General features: G+C 37.6%; 1 protein-coding gene across 1 annotated transcript in view; it reads right to left on the reverse strand.

Annotated features, from left to right (window-relative positions):
- Positions 1-25,580, reverse strand: part of fto (FTO alpha-ketoglutarate dependent dioxygenase) — a 174,996-nt gene that overhangs the window by 94,972 nt on the left and 54,444 nt on the right. The window contains exons 5-7 of the mRNA XM_067440215.1: positions 22,648-22,727; positions 22,380-22,523; positions 14,427-14,546 (exon numbers count right to left, since the gene is read on the reverse strand). Coding sequence (XP_067296316.1) covers positions 14,427-14,546; positions 22,380-22,523; positions 22,648-22,727 — 344 coding nt within the window. The remainder of the gene's footprint in view (positions 1-14,426; positions 14,547-22,379; positions 22,524-22,647; positions 22,728-25,580) is intronic.

The following is a 25,580-nucleotide window of genomic DNA, read 5'->3' on the forward strand; positions in this document are numbered from 1 at the left end:
TAATAGAAACCCAGCTGCTGGAGAGCCCAACGCAACAAGTGAGAGCGTTTGAAGGCATTATGGGGAAGCTCTGTGGGCCGCAGGCTTTTGTGCTGGAGATTGTGATTCCTCTAGCCAGAGGCAACTGGACATATGCTTTTTGCTTGAGCTAATGAGGCAAAGGCTAAAAGCTTTGTAATTTTCTTTCTTTCTCTGCCTCAGTTTGTCGCTCTCTCTCTCTTGCTCTCTCTGTCAGTCTCTTTTAGGTGGGAAAGTTATAAAAAGGCGACTGCTAACCAAAAGCAGTTGATAACATCTCAAAACACCAAATATGCTGTCTAATGCGTCTAGAGGTTGAGTTTAATGATTTTACCACTCTTGCTGTATGCAATATGAGCTCCATAAACCTTACAGACCTGCAGAGGACTACCATTCAAAAAGACAAAAAAAAAAGTCTGCTAATGCAAAAACTATATGACACAAAAAGCAATTTAGCACTGATAATGTATGACTAAAAAACACTACAAATAAATCAATACATGTATTGTGTTGATACAGTACTAAATATCCATATCCATAAATATACACAAAAAAACATACATGATGGTAATATTATATATTTAGACTCCCTTACATTTTTTACTCTTTGTTATATTCCAGACATAAATCATTTAAGTTCATTTTTTCTCATTAATGTACACACACCACCCCATATTGACAGAAAAACACAGAATTGTTGACATTTCTGCAGATCTATTAAAAAATTAAAACTGTAATATCACATGGCCCTAAGTATTCAGACCCTTTCCTCAGTATTTAATAGAGGCACCCTTTTGATCTAATACAGCCATGAGTCTTTTTGGGAAAGATGCAACAAGTTTTTCACACCCCAGTGATTTTTGGGGTGATTTGGTGATCCTCTGCCATTCCTCCTTGCAGATCCTCTCCAATTGTGTCAGGTTAAATGGTAAATGTTGGTGGACAGTCATTTTTCAGGTCTATCCAGAGTTGCTAAATTGGGTTTAAGTCAGGGCTCTGGCTGGGCCATTCAATATCCAGTCTTGGAGTTGTTGTGAAGCCATTATTTTAGCTGTGTGCTTAGGGTAATTGTCTTGTAGAAAGGTGAACCTTTGGCCCCGTCCTAGGTCTTGAGCACTCTGGAGAAAGTTTTCGTCCAGGATATCCCTGTACTTGGGCGCATTCATCTTCCCCTCAATGCAACTAGTCTTCCTGTCCCTGCAGCTGAAAAACACCCCCACAGCATGATGCTGCCACCACCATGCTTCAATGTTGGGACTGTATTGAACAGGTGACATTGTTCTCCACACGTACTGCTTAGAATTAAGCCCAAATTTTTTTATCTTGGTCTCATCAGAGCAGAGAATCATATTTCTCACCATCTTGGAGTCCTTCAGGTTGTTTTCTGGCAAACTTTCGTGTGTCTTGCACTGAGGAGAGGCTTCCATCAGACCACTCTGCCATAAAACCCTGACTGGTGAAGGGCTGGAGTTATGGTTGACTTTCTACAACTTTCTCCCATCTGCCGACTGCATCTCTGGAGCTCAGCCACAGTGATCTTTGGGTTCTTCTTTACCTTTCTCACCAAGGCTCTTCTCCCCAATAGATCAGTTTTCCTGGACAGCCAGGTTGGTTCTGGACATCTCAAACGTCTTCCATTTAAAGATTATGGAGGCCATAATGCTCTTAGGAATCTTGAGCGCAGCAGCAATTGTTTTGTAGTCATGGCCAGATCTGCGCCTTGCCACAATTCTGTCTCCGAGCTCTTCAGGCAGTTCCTTTGACCTCATGATTCTCATTTGCTTTGACATGCACTGTGAGCTGTATGGTCTTATATAGACAGGTGTGTGGCTTACCTAATCAAGTCCAATCAGTATAATCAAACACAGCAGGACTCAAATGAAGGTGTTGAACCATTTCAAGATGACCAGAAGAAATGGACAGCACCTGTCAAAGCAAATGGTCTGAATACTTAGGACACACCGTATGATATTTCAGTTTTTTTCTTTTTTAATAAATCGGCAAAAATGTCAACAAATCTGTTTTTTTTTTCTGTCAATATGGGGTGCTTTGTGTACATTAATGAGAAAAAAAAATGGCTGCAATATAACAGAGTAAAACATTTAAGGGGGTCTGAGTTTCTTTTATAGTTTTGATGTTTATTATTTTATTTTACTTTTTACTCAAGGATGCAAAAGAGCCAGTCAAGTTATAAATGTTGTCATATTTTTCAAACTTTCATCAAAGTTTCATGAAAAAAAATTTTTTTCCACAATTAATTTTTAATACAAAATAACCCTGGATTTCTTCCAAACCTGAATGTATTTCTTTTTTCTGCTATACACAAAAATAATATATTTTGAATAATTGTCAATGAACAAACAATTGATGGGCTCCATTGACTTCCATAGTATGATTTTTTATTTTTTTTTTCATACTATGGAAGTCAGTGGAGCATATCAACTGTGTTGTTAGACATATTCTTCAAAATATCTTCCTTTGTGTTCAGCATAAGAAAGAAATTCACACAGGGTTGGAAAAACTTGAGGGTGAGTATCCCTTTAGGGGTTGGTTATACCAACTAATAGAATACCAGAATACCAGTCTATAAAATACTTGTGCTGCTCTCAAAGCTCTGTCTCTTGAATGTATCACTTTCGTTGTGACTTCATACCCCACTTTCAATCTCTGTCATATACACAAACACATATGTATACTTATGCCTCATCTCTCTCCACCTCCATCTCCTTCTGGATCTGCCTGCTGATTGGAGATTAGAGATTAGCATCTTGTACCCACGTTTCTCCTGCCAGTGAAAGCTTTTGGAAGTGGGAGCGGGGCCAAAACCTCACTCTCTCCTCACTCCACACAGATTCATTTTCACCACTTAAAGAATGTGAACTATAGGCAGAGATTACAATCACATAGACCTGAAGCCATTTTCATTACATGTCTTTTTTCTACGGTGGCTGAAATGCGACATTGGGAAAAACGATTAACATTGGCTAGCCGCTAAAAGAGCGAAACCCAACCCAAGTTGTACCGACTACAATTTATGATGTTATAGGATACACTGTGTTGTATAATTTATATGTCATCTAAATGCTGAAAATATCAGTAGTGAAGTGAATGAAGTAATATGCATCAGTGGTTTAGGGAAGCCTGAGGGCTCTTGTATAGCAGGACACATTTTTCCAGTGTATTATATATATAAGTGTAACAAATAAAATAATTTTCTTTCCAAAATCTGATAGTTTAATACCTCTAAGCTAGAATGCCTTAAGAAATATGTGCAGGAATCATTCGCTATGACATGCAAGTATAATATTAGTGGGTAAACAGATAGAAACAGACACTCACTTTTGAGTACGGCATAAGAAAGAGCAGAGAATAGTGTTTATAGCCCCTACAAGCAAAGCCTATTCATAAAAGCATAAAACCTTCCCATAAGGCATAAAGCCAGTCCATAATGCATAATAAACTGGCTCATAATATAATGTCCTGGTTTCACAAACAAGGATGAGATTAAGCCAGGAGCAGACCTTTGTTAAATTAGGCCATTTAAGTAGCTTTTATAAACATGCATTATTTATAAAATAATAATAATAATAATAATAATAATAATAATAATAATAATAATAATAATAATAATAATAATAATAATAATAATAATAATAATAATAATAATAATAATAATAATAATAAAAAGTGTGCATCTTGAGACAAAACAATGGCACTGACATTTTTTTTTTCCTTTTCATTTTAGTCTGGAACTAGGCTTTTGTCTATTAAACTGTAATGGAGCCTTTTAAAGTAGAGATTGACCAATATTATATATTTCCATTACTAATACAGATACAGATGATTTTTCCAACAACTGGTATAGTATTCAAAATTTTAATTATTTGTTTATTTTCAACTGCCACTTTCCGCCGCATCATACGAGAGAGAGAGAGAGAGAGAGAGAGAGAGAGAGAGAGAGAGAGAGAGAGAGAGAGAGAGAGAGAGAGAGAGAGAGAGAGAGAGAGAGAGAGAGAGAGAGAGTTGAAAGGGAGGGGATCATAACACATTTCTACAGGAACATTTCCCCTTGGAGAAGGAGAGAGTGTTTACTATCAAACACATCTGTGTCTATTCATCTCAGCCAGAGTGTCATCCCTCGCTCTCAACTTCTGTCCAAACACAAACAAACAAACACAAAAACAAACACAAAGACTGCAACTTCTGAGTATGCATCAGCCACCAGACTGTGCTCTGCGTAACACGTCTCCACACGCACACTCTCTCTCTCCCCATCTCCTTTTATATCATCATCTTTCTCTCCCTTCTCTCCTGAAACCTCTCGAATTATCTGCAATATCTTCTTTATAATTCCTTTCTTTCTTTGCGATTTTTCAAGCGAATCCAACAATTTTACAGTGGCTTGGCATCAGTATCTCCCATTCTTTCTCTCATTGTTCTGAACCGTGCCTTAACTCGGTTAAGAGCCCCGACATGATAGCCAACCTGGTGACTCTGAGGAATTAAAAGAAAGGATAGAGGAGAGAGAGACAGACAAATTAGACACACATCTAAAGACATAGATCTACTAAATAAGGTCGGCCTCTACCTGACTGGCAGTAAACTGTACGTTTTGTGCAGGTCTGTGTTCCTCTGTAGAATTTAATGAAGCATGTATGCGGTGTTTGTATGCGTATCCACAGTAGTGATTAATCAGTCATGGTCTGTAACTCCAGATTTTATTCCTCTTTCTTCAGCCGCTTATCACATTGATCAAGGAGCAAGTGGGGAAAAACTGCAGAGTAAATAAATAAATAAACAAAGCGCTTAATAAACCGAGAGTGTGAGGAGGGTTTTGGGAGATAAGACAGATCAGGCATTATAAAGCACTTATTGGTTTTCTAAGAAAGAAAAAAATTGACTTCAAAGAGTTCAGCAGCTGTCAGACAGCGTCTGCTCATGCACACACTGAGTTGCACTCAACACCAGAAGAACAAGTCTAAACCGTCTGCACATAACCACGCACATGACAATACTAAAAACTAGACCTATTCCGCAAATTTTTCTTTACCGCATTTTCTGTGCTAAAATGGTGGAATTTTGAGGAAATGTATTTACACGATATTAATGTCATTAATATGTACTGCACTCTTACTGTTAAATAAAACAAATCAAATTAGCAAAATTAGAAAATGCACATGGCCAAAGTTTGGGAGTTTGGGAATGACCACCATAATTTGCAAATACATTCTTTAAAAATCAGACATTGATTTTCAGAATTTTTTTTTCTTCTCATTTTGTCTCTCAAAGTTGAAGTGTACCTATGATAAAATAAAATAAAAATTGCAGGCCTCTCTCATCTTTTTAAATGGGAGAACTTGACAATTGCTGACTAAAGAAGCTGACTAAATACTTTTTCCCCCACTATATATATATATATATATATATATATATATATATATATATATATATATATATATATATATATATATATATATATATGCGTATATATTTTTAATATAATTAACATAATATAATATAATATAATATAATATAATATAATATAATATAATATAATATAATATAATATAATATAATATAATATAATATAATATAATATAATATAATATAATATAATATAATATATAATCAGAGGTGTAGGGGTAAAAAAAAAAGAGGTGGGTAAACTATAAATTCTGGGTGACCGCATCGTGGTCACGGTAAGGTGGGCCACTGCCTACCGGTGCATGCAGCCCGATCTCACAGCAATTCGTACTAATTTTACGAGGTGACTAATATGAGCACATACGAGAACACACTAGAACATATTCACATTAAACAAGCTGGAATCAAAGAATTTTACTGTTGTCGATTACAGCAGGTGCAGATTAACGACAGAAGGGTGAATTTGGCGCCTTTAACAAATTTTAATTTAAAGAAAACTCTGTTTCTGTAATTAACAAAAGAAAGACAATAAAAGTTGCACTTTAGTTTCCACAAGTGTAATGGCAGCCGACATTAATTTAACAGACGATTTTGCTAAACTAAAAAAAAAAACAATAAAACCCCCAAAAAATTTCATTTGAACACAAAATACACTGCATCATTGCAGCTTTTTATACAGGGTTTCGACATGCGCTCTACATTAAACCAGCTGCCTCTGATTAATTAATATCACAACAATGTCCAGAGTGCCTCTTTGTCCACTTGAAAAGTGATTGAAAAGTGTCACAAGCTGATTAAATGTACTACAAAAGGATAATTATGTCATTTTGAAAATTGCCGGATATCCATTTTTGAATCTTGGTTGCGTGTCGTTCATGAATGTTTCACTCATTTTAAATGAATCTTTAATATGACTCGGGACTAACGAGTTGTCTCAGAGAGTGATTTGTTCATTTTGTGTTGACCTTGCATGCGCATTACGCAACATATGAGTTCTGATTCTGAATCGACAGGTGAGATCCGAGTCTTTTGATCTTCCTATCAGTCCCATAGAGACGGAAAGAGAAAAGATTAGTACATTTTGCTGAACGAGACTCAAGATCCGAGTCAGTAAAATGTTCCGAACTTCCCACTACTCACACTGACAGTTGCAGCACAATATGAAAGACTTTGTCTATCTGTACAACAAACAACCAATGAAAATAAACAATATGAAACTAAAACGACATAAGCTTAATTTAAAATGGCGTAGGAACTGTAGGCTATTTAGAGGTGGATAAACTCAATTTAGAGGTGGATAAACGCACTTTGGAGGTGGGTAAATGCTATTTCCGAATTTTGGAAGGTGCAAACTGCGTTTACGTCCGTTTAGCCTCCACTACATCCCTAAATATAATATAATATAATATAATATAATATAATATAATATAATATAATATAATATAATATAATATAATATAATATAATATAATATAATATAATATAATATAATATAATATAATATAATATAATATCCACATGCATACACATACATACATGTATGATGAAGAGTTCCGATGCAAACAAAAGCCTCTAAAAGCCACTTCGGTCAAAAATTTGAAAATGATACGGAGTGAATGCTCGCCGCATATAGTATACATTAAATAAATACTTTAACTTTAAACCCACTAAATCCCAGGCTCAGCCCATCGGAAATCAAGTAATTTGGTCTTCATAAATATATTTAACACGCACACACAAACAGTTTGAACAGTTTTCAAGATGAATATGTAAATATATGATAAACAAACAAACATAACTATATCAAAGACCATGAATCTTGTATAAACGGGAATAAAACAAGACAAAATTGACAAATCTTGCCTTTTGGCTAATAACAACATGTAAACGATCAACCAAACAACCATGTCTAAAATATTTGACTCCACTAATCTGGCAACCTTTAATAAAGCCAGTGATTAGTTACACCTCTAAATACATTATCAACACAATAATAGATTTACTATACAATAGATTTCTTCAGCATTGTTGGTGGGATATAACGTGTGGCGTTTTTGTCTGTTAGCCAATTGTGTTTAACTGGTCTTTTGGGGAGTCGTTAGCCTCTGTGTGTGCACTTAAAAAAAAATTTTTTGCAGCAAATAAGTATTTGAATACCTGTCTATCAGCTAGACTTCTGACCCTTAAAGACCTGTTAGCCTGCTTTTAAAATGTCCAGTCCATTTATTATCCTAAATTAGATGCACCTGTTTGAGGTTGTTAGCTGCATAAAAGACACCTGTCCAACCCTTACAATCAGTAAGAATCCAACTACTAACATGGCCAAGACCAAAGAGCTGTCCAAAGACACTAGAGACAAAATTGTACACCTCCATAAGCCTGGAAAGGGCTACGGGGAAATTGCCAAGCAGCTTGGTGAAAAAAGGTCCACTGTTGGAGCAATCATTAGAAAATGGAAGAAGCTAAACATGACTGTCAATCTCCCTCGAACTGGGACTCCATGCAAGATCTCACCTCGTGGGGGCTCAGTGATCCTAAGAAAGGTGAGAAATCAGCCCAGACCTACACAGGAGGAGCTGGTCAATGACCTGAAAAGAGCTGGGGCCACCGTTTCCAAGGTTACTGTTGGTAATACACTAAGAGGTCATGGTTTGAAATCATGCATGGCACGGAAGGTTCCCCTGCTTAAACCAGCACATGTCCAGGCTGTCTTAAGTTTTCCAATGACCATTTGGATGATCCAGAGGAGTCATGGGAGAAAGTCATGCGGTCAGATGAGACCAAAAGAGAACTTTTTGGTCATAATTCCACTAAATGTGTTTGGAGGTAGAAGAATGATGAGTACCATCCCAAGAACACCATCCCTATTGTGAAGCATGGGGTGGTAGCATCATGCTTTGGGGTGTTCTTCTGCACATGGGACAGGGCGACTGCACTGTATTAAGGAGAGGATGACCGGGGCCATGTATTGCAAGATTTTGGGGAACAACCTGCTTCCCTCAGTTGGAGCATTGAAGATGGGTCGAGGCTGGGTCTTCCAACACGACAATGACCCGAAGCACACAGCCAGGATAACCAAGGAGTGGCTCTGTAAGAAGCATATCAAGGTTCTGGCGTGGCCTAGCCAGTCTCCAGACCTAAACCCAATAGAGTATCTTTGGAGGGAGCTCAAACTCTGTGTTTCTCAGCGACAGGCCAAAACACTGACTGATCTAGAGAAGATCTATGTGGAGGAGTGGGCCAAAATCCCTCCCGCAAACCTGGAGGAAAACTACAGGAAACGTCTGACCTCTGTAATTGCAAACAAAGGCTACTGTACCAAATATTAAAGGTGTCATGAACTGGCTTTTTTTATTTTTTTATACTGTTGTCTGAGGTCAACTAAAGATATTTGTGTGTTTTTTACGTTCAAAAACATCTTGAAATAGAGAGAATAGCAGAACAAGAGCAGAATATTATGATTCATCAGCCTGCCGGGCTTTGCGAGCGATGACCCATACCTGTCTGAGTCCAGCGTTCTAAAGGCATGTTTCAGTTAGACACGTATACATAAGCAAAACGATCTATAACAATGCAATAATATCACTTATATAAACACGTTTTTACTCACATAAGTGTGTTGCACCATTCCTGTCGGATCCAAATTCAGCATCGACCGGAGATTTGTTTACAAATGATTCCGCAGTGAAATGAAATCAACACCACTGTCTTCCCCATGTGAGCTGAAACTTCATTAAAAATAAAGTTCAACCACTGATTCCTAATATTAGACGTGCTGTAGATTCTGTAAACTACATGTGCATTATTCAGTAGAGGTGGTGTGTAATCACGCACTGACGTCAGTATGAGCCACAGGACCGTTTGCTGAGTCTGGTGTCTATAAAAGCTTTTCTATGACTAACAAGGAAGTTTTCAGCTCTGAAACCTAGAAGATATTCTTATATTACCATGACCTTTTATATATCAAAAAACCCAAGGAAAATTTGATTCCTCAATTCATAACATTGAATTTCTCATGTGTTCAAATACTTATTTGCAGCTGTATCATACAAATAAATAGTTAAAAAATCATACATTGTGATTTCTGGATTTTCTTTTTTAGATTATGTCTCTCACAGGGGACATGCACCTCCGATGACAATTTCAGACCCCTCCATGATTTCTACGTGGGAGGACTTGCAAAAAAATTGCAGGGTGTTCAAATACTTATTTTCCTTACTGTATATATACATTTCTTCCTAAAGATTCCATCCCTGCCACCAAAGAAAAAAAAACAACAAAAAACAACAGACCCAAAAAAAACACAAACAGACCCACCGGTCTCCCAGCCTGCCCAAAGAATCTGTAAAAGCGCCTGTATGCAGGTACAAAGCCAGCCACCACACTCTCTCTCTCCTTCTCACTCTCGCTCTCTCTCTCCCTGTAGGTAGAAAACACAAACACACAGCCTGCAAGTGGCATATCAGCGCATGAAATTCTCTAAAGGGGTTTAAGTATTTACCCTCCCCACTATGACGGCCTGCTAAAATTCAGCTTACCCTGTTCAATAAGGACTTCAAAGGGAATCATAAATACCTTTTGCCCGCAAATTCTACTGTACAGTGTTTTTCTCCTCGCCCCCCTTTTCCTGCTTCTTTTCTTCCCATTTTTCCTCCATTCTCCAATATAAACCGCCCCTTACTGTGAAATTTATTAGAAGCCTTTTATTTACAGTTTATAAGTGTAATAAGAGAAATTGGGAGGTAATTTCTTCTTTTATTTAAGCGGGCAAGCCGAAAGGAGAAACACAGGTAAATGGAGTGGTTCATTCTGATCTGACAAGAAACGGCGGCTCAGAGAAAAACACAGGCAAAAGAAATGGCCTATGAAAGGAGAAAGAAACTATGGGATCGTGCCTTCGCTTATGTCTCTGATTGCTGGTTTTGAAAACACTCAAAGATGTATGGATCAACTTATGGTATTGTTTATATATATATATATATATATATATATATATATATATATATATATATATATATATATATATATATATATATATATATATATATATATATATATATATATATATTATACACACACACACAGCTATTATTTATATTAGGATATATAATTTAATGCAGTACTTGTATATATTTGAATTACAACAGTCACAAACTGTATATATACACTCTCCAACATGCACACGTTAGACAAAAAAAAAAAAAAAAATGAAAAGAGCTACTTAGTTCAATACACAGTGGCCCAGCAAAAAGGCATTCTGGAATATTATTATGATGAAAATGCACAGCAAAGCCATTACATTTATAATGTTTTACAAACTCATCAAATAAGTGAATAGAGATTAATTGCCCCGGTCGACCTTAAAATAATTATCAGAACGAGGCAGCTCTAAACTAGATGAAATTGATACACTTGAATAATTAGATCCTTGGCACTGACCTAGTGAAGTCAATAAAGGTTATTAAGGCCAATTGCTGTCTAAACGCATTAGAGACAGAGAGAAGCGCTCCGCACCACATCCAGCGTTTCAGCGGCTATACTATAATCCCCTCGCTGCGTCCGCCTCTTTCTCTCCGCTGCCCTCACACACATATACACCCCCTACCCTCAGACACACTAAACCAGATTGGATTCGCTTAACCTTTCAGTGGCTTTGATCAAATGAGCTCACACTGCAATAACATTTACATTGACCCTCACTCTCACTCTCTCGCTGGGGAGAGAGGTCTTTACCTTCCTGTCTGCCACACACACGCGCACGCTAGGTCAATAACGTAATCAGATATCAATGGTGACCCCTGCAGTCATGATTGCTCGCTTTCTCTCGCTCGCTCAGTTTTCTTTCATTGGTGGGAGAAGATGAAATGAAACGGTCACTGTGCACGATCTACGCATGCAAATAAAGACCAACACAAACACCACCGAAAAGGAACAGAAGATGCATTTAAACGGCTCACTGTTTCCATAAACGCAAAATAGTTTCTATTCAGTCTGAAAATAAATGTTTCACAATATTTGATGACGGCGTACGTGAAGAAAGACAGAAAGACACGGTTAGAGGGGGAAAAGCTTTTTGATGTGACGCTCTGAGCGACAGAAACTGGAAAAAGTGACAAATTAGACCTAAAACATCAGAATAAACCATGATATTCTTAACAGACCTGTCTCACTCTCAGCCGTCTCACTCTCTGCCCTGCAACCACATACAAATGAAAGAAAATAATAATAATAAAAAAAAATGGCTTGGATGGTATTTAAAGTATTTTGCATATAGCCAACTATCTCTCCTGTGCCAGTATAGACTGACTGAGTGCGCGAGAGAAAGAAAGTGTCACTGGTAAAAGCTAAATAAATGTCAGTGGTGTATGAGGAATACGATAGCTTCTCTGTAGGACCCGACGTTCACCCAGTGTGTGTGTGTGTGTGTGTGTGTGTGTGTGTGTGTGTGTGTGTGTGTGTGTGTGTGTGTGTGTGTGTGTGTGTGTGTGTGTGTGTGTGTTGTGTGTGAGAAATTGAGGAGAGGACCTGAGACCTGATGTTTGATAACATTTACCTCATCTTATCAGAGCACATTTAAATGGCTATCTTATTCTTTTCTTTCTTCTTTTCCATTTTCTGCCATTTTTCCTATGTTGTTTCAGGTTGGAGAGAGAGAGAGAGAGAGAGAGAAGGAGAGAGAGAGAGAGAGAGAGAGAGAGGAGAGAGAGAGAGAGAGAGAGAGAGAGAGAGAGAGAGAGAGAGAGAGAGAGAGAGAGAGACTTGTTTTATCAGTATGTCATTCAAATGGAGGGGTGAAAATTTGCTCACAACAGCCTGAAGAGCAAAGAGAGGGAGACACAAGAAAAGAGAAAAGAGGAAAGGAGGAAAACGAAAGAGAGAAACCCCCATGGGAGTGGAGCGGTTTTAATAAACAGCAGGAAGAGGTGAACACACAGAGAAACACACGGACCAAGCCAACCCTGGACCCGCTCAGACTGCAGAAAAATCAAGAGAAGTGCAGGAAGGCCAACGAGACAATTCCCAAGAATCTCGGATAAACACTTGTCCCTGTTAAATGCCATGACTGTCTCTCGAAATCATTCTTAAATGAATTTAAATCAGCCATGAAAATATCAGATATTAGGAATTCAAATGATATGTATTTTTTAAAGTGCTTTCACATTCATGAGCCTATTTATTTAAGCTCTAACAATCCTACAAATTCAATATTTGTACAACTAACAAAACGCAGAAAAACGCAGAAAATATCTTGATCAGGTTAAACTCGGGTAAAATGCACCCATAATGTCAGCATAAATACTACAAAAATAAATGGGGAAAAAAGATAAGTATAATTAAAATCTAAAGTCTTTAAATGTTAAGATGAATGAATATTGCAGGTATTGTAATTTTTCTCCTTCTTCTCTCTTGTCCATTTTTTGGAGATTTATTTCTCTCTCTCATCCTTTTTGTTTAAAATAATATATCATCAGTGATATAGCATTAAAAAAAAAAAACTTTGAAATTGAAACTATTACATTATAATTTTTACATTTACATTTCATTTACTTCTATTTACTGAAATAAAATAATTGAGGGGAAAAAAGTTTAACTTGATATTCAGAGACACAAAAACATGTGCATCTTTGAAGGGTGGATGTCAGCGCTCTTAAATTGTGTTTCTGAACAGAAGGAGGACCGGTATCGCACAGTGAGCCTGATACAGTCTCACCCCTTCATACACACACACGCTAGCTCAAAAGCTGGTCCTTAGCCCCAGAAGCACATTAGATGTGATTACTGCTCAAAAAAGCGAGAGACAGATAGACTATGATGATACAACAGTGCCCCCTACTGAAAGTAACTACAGCACTGAAAGCAGAGCTGTGTGCTCGACACACACACATGGATCAAACATGTCAAACAGACAGCACTGATCAGCTGTCAAACTTAAAAAAAAAACACTGATCAGCTTAAAACTCAGCTGCATCCTCTCCAGAAGGAGAGAGCCCTGATGCCGTCCTGCATACTGGGGTCATCATCGGGCAGAAGGGTGACAAGACAGGGTCCTGATAAAGTGAAAATGTACACTGATGCTTCAGAAGGAAACTCAATGCAGTAAGGTGGGGTGTAAAAAAATGTTTTCATTTGAAGATAAGGTAAATTGTACTTAATTTGTCTTCAGGGAAACATGTAATATCTCCTGTGGCTTCTGAAGGGAAGTAATAAACGAAAACATTTCACATTTAAACAAGATACAAAACCCGTAACACATCAACTTGTTCAAAAGTTTTCACGCCCAGCTCTTAATGCATAGTGTTTCCTTCTGGAGCATCAGTGAACGTTTGAACCTTTTATTAATAGTTGTGTTTGAGTCCCTCAGATGGATCTCAAAATCATACAGTCCCTGCTGGAGAGGGTTTAAATATGCAAAAGATGCTGGAAACTGAAGAATTTCCATTTTTCTGCAGTTTAACTCCGCAGGACAAACAAGGGACTCATGAACCATCACAAAACAAAACAAAACAGCACATTTGGTGCATGGCGAGTATTGTGCCTGTATAAATAGCTTATTTTCTAAATTCACCACCCATTGACAGTTGTAAAATAAAATTAAAAAATGTCATACAAAAAAAAAACTATGTAAAAGAGGACTAGGTTGACTGTGATGGTGTTAACACAGATTTTCAAAATCTACTTTACACTTCCTATTCTCTCCATCTTTCTCTACGTCCCTGATTCTTGTCTTACGGCCAGCCACCCACAGAATCTGAACACTTGTTTCACATTTACCGCAAGGAATGTGGGTTTAAATATTGCAAAATGTGTTAAGGAGCGCGGGGATTACAACACTGTACTGGTAGCTGAAAGCAAAATCAAATTAGCCAAAATATTTCATAAACAAACATGCATATGTAGAGCTGAAATGTCAGATGCTGAATTGAGCAGAAATCTGGGCGCAGATTCTGTGCAGGCCTGCTTACAGTTCATTCCATCACTCTTACCATTCGCTCCATTTCCTTCCAGTCTTTCTCCATCTGTTCCATGGGTTTAGTCCACCAGCTGCAGAATCGAGCGTAACGCCGGCCCTGGAACCAGTATTGCCTCAGCCATTCAAACTCCACCTGAAAGGAGCAACACAGGGTCAAAACGTTAAAGATGCAGAATGTCATTTCTACACCACTAGAGACACCAAAAAGAACTGGAAAAACAATGAGTGTTTTCAAACAGGTTTCCCAAATTTGCCCCTATGTCTTCCAGGTAGTACTGGCCCAAACTCACACAATTGGTTGATCAAATGACTCTAGACTTAGCTCAACAATGTTCAAAAAAAGCCACAGTGCTTTTACTTTTCAGGGAAAACAAGCTTAAATAGCTGTCCCAGCACATTAAATGTGATTTAACTGGAATTCATTTTTATTTCTTATGCATTTTTATTTTATTTTATGTAAAGCACATTTTTAGCCTGACGTGGTCATACTCAATTCTAGTCAGAATATGAGTCTGAAACTGCTCCATTGGGCTGTGATTATGAGGTGTCTGTGATTATGAGGTGTGTTTCAACCGAACCAGGAAAGTGCGAATTTTATCAGGCAACCTTACCAAAATAACAAACATTTTACCCCCCAAATGCCATTTTTCTCCGGAGAACCCCAGAGAAGGTATTGTTTAGGGCTAGTAGTTGGCGGGTTTTGTTGTAAAAACATGGCAACCCTGTCTGCACACACGCTGGGAATACACGATCTTTAGCAATGTTGTAAAAAAATAAAATAATTTAATGATACACAGAGTACTTACCCAACATGATCATCATTTCTGAAAGAAATTGTGAAGGTAAATGCATATACAAACAAGCTCTCCATTTAAGATTTGAACAAATATAATCCAAGCCCCTTTGATGACGTGCATGATTACGTTACTGTTTATCATCTGTCCATCATCGTCTAAAGCCCACCCTTCATTGATTGATGATTTCATTGGTCCGAACAGTTTCTGTTCGGAGAGAATTACTCCTCTATGGAGCGAGGTCAGACCGAACTGCCCGACCTAAAAATTTTGTGCGGGGCTAAGTTCGGCTGGCATCCAGGCTAGCACATTTCATTACTATAGTGTACAATAAAATGTGCTATATAAATATACTTGTCTTACCTTTAAAAAAAGTGATACGTTAACCTGGTAATTATTATTATAATTATCACCATGTTATTGCTAATAATCATTAAAGGTGCACTATGTTGTATTTTTGCAGTAAAATATCCAAAAACCACTAGGCTGGTGTTATATATTTTGTTCAGTTGAGTACCTACAATATCCCAGATGTTTCCAACTATTTGTAAATTGTGAGAAAATTACTATTTTAACTAAGGACAGGGACGTTTCAGCATTGCGTTTGAGGGAGTCGCCTGTCAATTGCGTCATATCTGCGCTACCCTCGGTTTCGGCTTTTATTTGGCAGGAGCGCTTTACTCTTAGCAGTGTGAACAAGTGAATGCACGGAGTAACGTCATAACATAATTTTAAACACACTTAAATGTATCTAATGTGATAAACAGAGCTACATTACCTCAAAATCATAACCGGAAGAGCGGATCAGTGCAGGCGCCCGGCGACTGTGTCCCGTCCCGTCATAATAAAAGTCCCGGTATTCGCGAGGCGGGTATTTGTTTCACAAACGCTCCAGCAGCTGTGCTCAGGTCCACAACACTCGGTCCTGCTCTGCTTTACACTACAGTAACATTAATAACTGCGCTCACACTTTGCGTCATCAAACTACGCCTTTGTTTAGAAAAGGTGACCTCAAGTGGACGGAAAGTTGCATAGTGCACCTTTAAATGGTCTATTTTAATAAATATTAAATATTCTATAGAATATAATTGTCTTTCTATAGAACATATTGTATGGAATATCGTAAAAAAAAATCTTTATAAGTAATAAAATCACGACTAATTTAAATACATTGTTTTGTGAATTTAGAAATCATACATTTTGTATTGATATATATAACTCGCTCAACAACAAAGCAAAAAAAAACTCGTTATAAGCTTTTGTGTCTAGAACCACCATTCATTACAGACATCAGGCTGTTAGTAAAATAATACTATTGGTTTTTGAACACAAGGACCATTTTTAAAGGCCAAAAACAAACTCTAAAGCATGTTGCCTTTCTGCACCAGAGAGGCTTTAGAAAACTAGGCCGGTGAAGTCCAGTCCTTGAACAAGAGGTCGAACCATAGCAAGCTGCTGACATCTACTTAACAAATGTCTGAAAAAGCAGCAGTCAAGTGTGTTTGATAGTCTGTAAAATGTGGTTGTTGAACAAAAATGTTTTGTGCTCCAGTCATTCTTCACTATCCAGCTCTCTGGCCTATGTGTACTGTATTATATCAGCGCACTCTGAAACAACAGCAATCCAGACGTCCATCCATTTATCAAACTCCATCCATCCATCAGTGGGCAATTTAGCAGCAGAATAGCGCAGCTGAGGGGACTGTGTGCTAGTCACCTGAGTGAGTGAAGTGGGGAGACGGGGGAAGGGCATTTGTATGGGGTGGTGCGAGTGATTTTCAAAACTAAATACCCACGTTAAGGTCACACTAACAAGGGAGCGCAGGTAGCCGCACGTACTCTTAGAGGACGAAGGATGCAGAACAAAATCACACACACACACACACCTCATACATACGCAACCCGCTTGCTTTGTACTTGACATCTTTGCGTCTTTGTGTGGCGCTGATCATAACGGTGTCATCACAATAGGAAGGAGGGTGATGACATCTGCATTTCCTGTTTTCCTGTTTGTTGTTTCGTTTCCTTTGTTTATGTCTGCTGCTACGATAAACCCAGGAGAGACGTAAAGATTTATCACACACGCCAAAAACATCGCACCTACACACACTTCTCTTTCTTTCTTTTCGTTCTTTACTTCGTTGCTTTCATTCTTCATCCCATCAATCTCTCACTTTTTCTCTCTACAGGGAGCAACAGAATCCACCACAGGCTCTCAGCCTTTCTCCTCTGGGAATCTCCCCATCTTTGACTCTTTTGAAGTGATGAGTTAACCCTCCTAATGATGCTTAATGTAGCCACGTGCACGTGCGTATCTGTGTCTGCCCCACATGTAAATGTAAGCACCTCACATTTGCCCTCCCACAAGCTATGAACAAAGCACTGCTCCAAAATTCATTCTCCAAACAACAGACACCCTCTGCGCCTCAGCTAAGAGTTACAACTAAACAACAACACACCGACAACACAACACCAGAACAGCCACCACGTCTCTTCACTGAATTTAACTCTTAAGTTGACTGGTTTGATATGGAGCAACTGAACTTTGACATGAAAGAACACAACATTTGAACGCGGTTTTTGAGTTTGTGGTTTTAAATATTAGCACAGTTGCAATTGTTTTTATATTACTGTTCAATAAACAAGAAATTATTATGAATAGCTTATATTTTAGATACAATATTGCCAGTTGTTGTGTTTATGAAATTCTGTGCTTATGATTTTATAGAGTTACATTACACACACATTTGTTTTTTACATACATTTTTCAAATATGGGGACATTCCATAGGCGTAATGGTTTTTATACCTTACAAACCATATTTTCTATCGCCTTACACTGCCTCTACCCCTAAACCTACCCATCACAGGACACATTCTGCATTTTTACTTTCTAAAAAAACTCATCCTGTATGCTTTATAAGCCTTTTAAAAAGTTGGGACATGGGTAATGTCCTCATATTTCACCCTCTCCTTGTAATACCCATGTCATTATACTCATTTGTGTCCTGATATTTCACAAAAACAAGCACACGCGCACACACACGTTTGCTTTTGTGACATATTGGGACATTCCATAGGCGTAATGGTTTTTATACAGTACAAACCATATTCTCTATCCCCTTACACTGCCCCTGCCCCTAAACCTACCCATCACAGGACACATTCTGCATTTTTACTTTCTAAAATAGTCATCCTGTATGATTTATAAGCATTTTGAAAAGTGGGGACATGGCCAATGTCCCCATATTTCACCCTCTCCTTGTAACACCTATGTCATACCAATGTCATTATATACATTTGTGTCCTCATATGTCAGAAAAACATGCCTACACACACACACACACACACACGCACACACACACACACACACACACACACACACACACACACACACACACACACACACACACACACACACACACACTAACCTTTGGATCAGTAAGAATTATTTTACATAGAAATAAATGGTGTATAATTTATTGTTTAGAAGATATGAAAATAAAAATATCTGTATATATAACTTTTTTTGTGTCAATATTCTGATTTGGTGCTCATAGAACATTTAATATACACTATTATTTGTATTTTATTAACATTTACCAGGATTCTTTGATGATAGATTTTTGTAACATAAATGTTGTTACTGTTTGATCATTAGTATTTGACCAATTTAATGCATACTTGCTAAATAAAAGTAGTAATTTCTTTCAAAAATGTTTTAATTATATATAAAATAATAGACATAGCAAGATTTTCTTTTTTACATTATAGATGAAAAAATAAATGGTGAAAAATGCACTAACATTTTCATGAAAAAAAAATTAATATATTATATATATATATATATATATATATATATATATATATATATATATATATATATATATATATATAATTTTTTTTTCATGAAAATGTTACAGTGCATTTTTCACCATTTATTTTTTCATCTATAATGTAAAAAAGAAAATCTTGCTAGAAGTATTTATTTTTAAAATAATAATAATAATAATAAAAACTGACATTCTTTCAGCTAAAGTAACAGGGCAAGTAAAAACACTACTTTTCTTCGTAGTATGTTTAGTATTAATCGTACACGCATTGTACGTGCATGTATTTTTAAATATTGTTGTACCAAAAAACTGATGTGAACAGATCCTTTATTTGATGGACTGTAAAACCGCACAGCTGACTCTCTTTTCTTGCTTTATAAATACCTGTGTTGGCTATCAGTCTTTAAGCATTCAAACTGGCTTGAACAGGTTCATCTTTAGTTGGATTGAGATCAGACACCAAGGGTTCCCTTTCACATATGGCCACCTTCAAAGAAATGCTACACTTTGTGTTGGTTCAAACCTACAATTGCTTCAGACCAAAACCGACCGTTGACAGCCTCTCAACGGACGCCGGAGGCTACAAATGCTAGCAGCCACTTTTGTGTTTGTCTTTCCCCCCCGTGCTGATTGTCTGTCTGTCCTTCTGTGTAGAAAGCCCACACAGAGCAGAGAGCTTTGGGCCAACATGGAGGCCAGTTTCCCGCAGAGCAGGCCTGCAACAGGCACAGAGCTGGAAACTATGCGACTGGCATTTAGAGCCAAGCTGTCTGCTGCTGTGAGGTACTGAGACTAAATGCCACCTGCATATGCTGGAGGGGAGAAAGAGAGAAAGAGAGAGGAAAGAGAGAGAGGAAAGAGAGAGAGAGAGAGAGAGAGAGAGAGAGAGAGAGAGAGAGAGAGAGAGAGAGAGAGAGAGAGAGAGAGAGAGAGAGAGAGAGAGAGAGAGAGAGAGAGAGAGAGAGAGAGACAAAAAAAAAGAGTGACAGGTGGAGTCTTTTGGTCTATATATCCAGCTAAAAGTGGCGATACATCACTGTGATTTGCAGATATAGCAATGCAGCATTTTAAATATCATATAGGTTAAGGTTTCTCTCTTATGCAGCTCACTTGTTAGGAGTACAAACCAATTTCACCAGAGCACCCTCGAGTCCAGAACTGTTGTGACTCAATCGATAAAGGCCAGTCTGTGCTGTTTGCTCAGTAAACCCAGATATGCACACCTGGTCATACAAATAAAGAGCCATATTTGTGAACACACATCAGCTCAGACAATAAGAATTGAAGGGATGCAAACCATAAGAACACATAACTAAACCATTTAGTCATATAACTTCATGAAGCAAAGGTTATTTTGATGCACATCTAGGAATGTTTTGAATAAATCTGTTGTATTTTATACATATTTTTTTAGGTACCGAGCAATTGATTGAATGGGTTAGTTCACCCAAAAACGAATTCTCTAATTACTCACCCTCATGCCGTTCATCTTCGGAACACAAAGATATTTGTGTTGAAATTTGATGGCTCAGAAAGGCCTCCATTGGCCACAATGTCATTTCCTCTCTCAAGACCCATAAAAGGCACTAAAGACGTCGTTACAAAGCATGTTACAAAACATACGTCTCATCACAGCGGTTTAACAATAATTTTATAAAGTGACGAAAATTGTTTTTGTTTGAAAAAACAGCAACTAAATAACGACTTGTATAGGGATGGCCGGTTTTATCACACTTGTTCCAGAAGCCTCGGAGCTTAATGAATCAGTTATCAATTCATGATTCGGATCTCGTTTCAAACCGCCAAACTGCTGAAATCACATGACTTTGGTGATCCGAACCGCTGATTCGATACACTGATTCATAAAGCTCTGAAGCTTGGTTTTAAAATCAACCCATCACTATACAAGTTATTTAGTTGTTGTTTTAGTAGTTTTTTTAGTAGTTGTTTTAGTTGTTGTCAACAAAAAATATTATCATCGCTTCATAAAATTATTGCAGAACCACTGTAGTCAGAGCCATTGGATTTCAACTAAAATATCTTCATTTGTGTTCCAAAGATGGTCTTACGGGTGTCCAACGATATATGGGTAAGTAATTAATGACAAAAAGTTCATTTTTGAGTGAACTAATCCTTTAATTGCGACTAATTGCTTCCAAAATAAAACTTTGTGCTTACATTATATTTGAGTGTGTACTGTGTATAATTTATGCGCTTGTTTTTCTTTTTTTCCGGTTTTGCATTTAATTATTTTTATTATTATTTTAATTATTTACCTCCATCTTATCCCAACATACATTCACATCACACGTTAGTGGTAGAGTTATACTCACAAAACACTTTAGATACTCACAGTCACGAAAGTTCATTATTTGCATGCATTTTAAAGCCTTGCCGGTTAAACATTTCATTCGCATGCTTATGCACATTTTTAACATGAGCTTTTCCGAGAACGCGCACTAAACGCCTGTCAAACATATAAATATATATATTTTTATATTTATGTGTTTAAATATATAAATATATATATTGGGCATTTCCTTTTGTGTTCCATGTAAGAAATTAAGTTATTACGGTTTGGAATGACATGAGGTTGAGTAAATGATGAAAGAATTGTTAGGTGAAATAGCCCTCTAATTTCACAAAAATGCAAGCTCAACATCTGTTCAGAAATATTTGAGGACCAAAATATTGTGAGATACAGAGAGTAAAAAAGAGAGAGAATAGGATCTCTTTCTCAAAAACCTCTCCAACAAAAGCCTGAACTTCCATATACATTGGCCTTTATCAACATCAATGGGACTGACAGAGTAGATTATTCCTGCACACTACAGATCCTTTACAGATCCCCATCAGGGGCTGCTTACTGCAAACTCCATGCAGTCCACCACACTAAACAAGAGGTAGACGCTGAGCTCTGCTGGATAAATACACATATCAATAATTAATATTACAATAATACATCATTCAAGAATGCACACAGGCCCTCGTGGGCAGCTTCAACAAAATAGCCTCAATCAGGTCAGAGTGTTGAGGTCGGTAACCTCAGGGGAGGCTGCCGCCCCCGGGTAGCGGTGAACACTTTATATTTTCAAGGGTTTTTTAAGGTGCCGAGCGATAATCCAGTTGGAGTTGGGGTTCAACAGAGACCTACACAAGGCCACACTGATGGTTAGGCCCTCTGAAAGAGCCATTGTTTGGGGTTTGAAAAATGAATGGCAAGTACAACCTTTAAAAAACCTCAAAGCAACCTCATCCATTATGGCCGAAGACACGCGATTGGGATTTGGGGTTATTAGAACACATTTTACAATGCTTAAAAAACGGTTCACATACACACCTCGTTGTGAATGTCCTCAATGCACTGGAGGGTGGAGGGGAGGAGAGAACTCAGACTCTTGGTGTTTTTCTCAGTGTCTGTGTGTAAATTCTCCAAGGCCTCTGAGCAGCGTTTCTGTATGTATTCCAGCGTTCCTGTAGAACACTGAAGTAACGTGACAGATAATAGTGTGGCATTTACATATAAACCAGAAATGGTTGTCAGTTATTGGTTGAGGACATGAAAGTTAGGGATTTTACAGCTGCGATCAGGACAAGATGACGCTCACCTGTACGATTCTGTGAGTGGAGCTGAATCTAGCCGTGTCACCAGCCAGTACGCAGTGCTGATGTGTCCGATTCAGATCATCTATACAACCACATGCACAGACAAGAATCAGAAGAAACATACCTTCAGAGGCAGACAGAGTACACAGCTTCATTGCTTGATTAAAAGTACAGATAGCCCTTGCTAAATTTTACTCAAGTACAAGTAAAAGTACTACAGTCAGATGACTACTAAAGTAAAAATACTGAAGTACTTGTTTTTAAAAAATACTTGAGTATCAAGAGTACAAGAGAAAATCTTCTAAATATTGCATTACTACTGCCACCCAAAGTTCTTACATTTATGTACAGAAACGTCCTACATGGATATATGAAAAATGTTAATGTTAATACCTTGGAAATCCAAAAGGAATTGAAAGTAAAATCAAGAAATTTTCATCTTTTTACCATGCTGCTTTATTTAACATTTCTCACATACCCACAAGGCAATAGCAGAATGGCAACGCTCTGACAAACCTCTGCTAGTTTTAATAGATTTTTTGCACCCACATTTAAACCAGACTGTGTTAAAAACACAGCTTACTCAAGAACATCAAGGTTTCGTCTCTTATCTAAATCTGACCATGGAGTTGAAAGCTGAAGGTGATTGCTGATAGGCTGTCCCAATCAGTAGCGCCTGTACAATACAATACAATCTTGTTTCAGAGGGAAAACAACAAATTTCGGGTTTCCGATACTTTTTTTTCTTTCCTTTTTTTAAGAAGTAGTAGTAACGGGTACTTATGGTTATGGATAGAAATGTAGCGGAGTAAAAAGTACAATATTTGCCTCTCAAATGTACTTGAGTAAAGTCATGAATACTTCCCAAAAATAATACTTGAGTAAAGTACAGATCCCTCAAAATTGTACTAAAGTACTGTATTCAAGTAAACGTACTCTGTTATTATTCGGCTCTGCATACTATAACATTATTATAAACTCTGGAAGTAGCATTTATCATGGTCGATCAAACTCTTAAGGCCCTGATTCAAGCTAAATCAATGAACAAACTGGTGGGATTCATTTTTCAACCAAATGAAGCCAAAACAAAACTTGGAGGGTTTGAAATAGCTTGCCAAACTGAACTTCCTGGAAAGGATCACTCTGGCTGGTAAAAATCTTCAAACTACCATTGGTCTGTGGTTTACATATAGGTAGATAATCTGGAGCCCAGAATCTTTGCTGTGAGTATATTGGGGCCTTTATTGAGAGGTTAAGCATGTCCAAAGAATTCAAATATACTAGGGCAGCTCACACTTAGGACTGCACTCTGGCCAACCTAAAATGTATGCTATTTTTAACACTATTTGAGCATAAGAAACAACATTTAGAAGACCGTTCATGTCAGAGTTTTATTTGGCCAGCAGTTTTGGAGATATCCTTATTTCCTTATTTACCAGATAAGTGTTGGAAAGGGACTGAAAGTGATATGCCCCAATGAAATCAATGGATTCCCCACATTCTCTGACGTACAGCAGCATAAACTAGAATGAGCACAACAGTGACATTTCTTTCATTTTCTCTGTATACTATTATTCTTTCCTGTCACATTACATTGTCTTAAAGCACTTGCGATCTAATAACACTCTGCATCTCTCAACCTATATGAATCATGGACCGTACCAAATTCCTCTAATAAATATTTATCATTATTCTCTCGTCGTCAGGTGGCTGCTGCACTTGAGTTAAAAGCGGGCTTTTAAATCTATTGGGTCAAAACCTCTCCCTAGGTCTGTCCTGTCCCTGGAGCATTGAGCAAAAGAAATCTTATTAGCAGCTGGGCCGGTGTCGGTCCAACAAATTGCTCCCGCTACCCATCCCCAGATTCCATTTTTGAGGATCCACTGATTAGATTTGCACACAGAAGTCTCAGGCATCAGCGGATGGAATGGAAGAGCCGTGACAGTGTTAGAGACTGATGGGAATGTGGAGTTAAATATCTGCAAGTCATTTACTGCGTGTCTTCCTTCATCTCCCACTCTCCATTCCTTCTTTGCTTTTCTCTTTCTTTTCTTCGCCTTTCTTTTTTTTACCCATCTTCCTTCTCTTTACTTCCTTTTCCTTCCAGTTTACTTTCCTAATACTTAATTTACCTCCTTTCTCTTAAATTCATTTTGCTTCTTTTATACTTTCTACTGTACTTTACCTTCTTTTTTTTTACTTATTTTCTATTTACCTTTTTTCCCTTTTTTACTTTCCTTTGCCTTCTATCCTCTATGCTATTTTACTCGCTTGATGTGACGTGTGGGTGGTTTTTCCATTCTCCTTTTCTCTTCATTCACCTTTTTTACTACATTTTCCTTCACTCTTGCCTTCTCTATTTACTTCCTATTTTATTTTCCTTTGAAAAGGCAGCTGACGTGTCCTTCCTTCCTTCCTTACAAAAAATCGGATTAATTCAACTAGAAGACATAGTATCATTAACAGTTCATGAGGCAGTTTCCAAGTCACACTTTCACCCTTGTCCTGTACCCAGAAAACCCATTATGACCCATTATGTTTATATTGCTTTAGCTTTACACTTAAAGTCACTTCACAGGACTGAGAGCACCATTAGGTAACTATAAATAACTCTAAGTTTAAAGCAGCCAGCAACAAAGAGGCACAGCCACTAGAAAGACTTTCCAAATAGATGAAAATGTCCAAACAGGAGTGATAAAATGTGTTCAGTGGAGGGGAGGCATTAGTCATGCTTGTACACAGAAATCGGGAAATAAATAGTGTCCTTATCAAAGTCATCAAACACACTTTATGGGATATTTAGAGGAGAGGGTTTGTGCAAATGTGGGGTCGTAGATGGGGGCATCTGTTGTAGCCATCAGTAATAAAAGTCTTGATTTACTGATTCTCTCTCCGTCTCAGTACTGCTCTCAGACAGGGGTCACATCGATTCATA

Source organism: Pseudorasbora parva, chromosome 1, assembly GCF_024679245.1.
Source record: "Pseudorasbora parva isolate DD20220531a chromosome 1, ASM2467924v1, whole genome shotgun sequence".
Taxonomy (NCBI): Eukaryota; Metazoa; Chordata; class Actinopteri; order Cypriniformes; family Gobionidae; genus Pseudorasbora; species Pseudorasbora parva.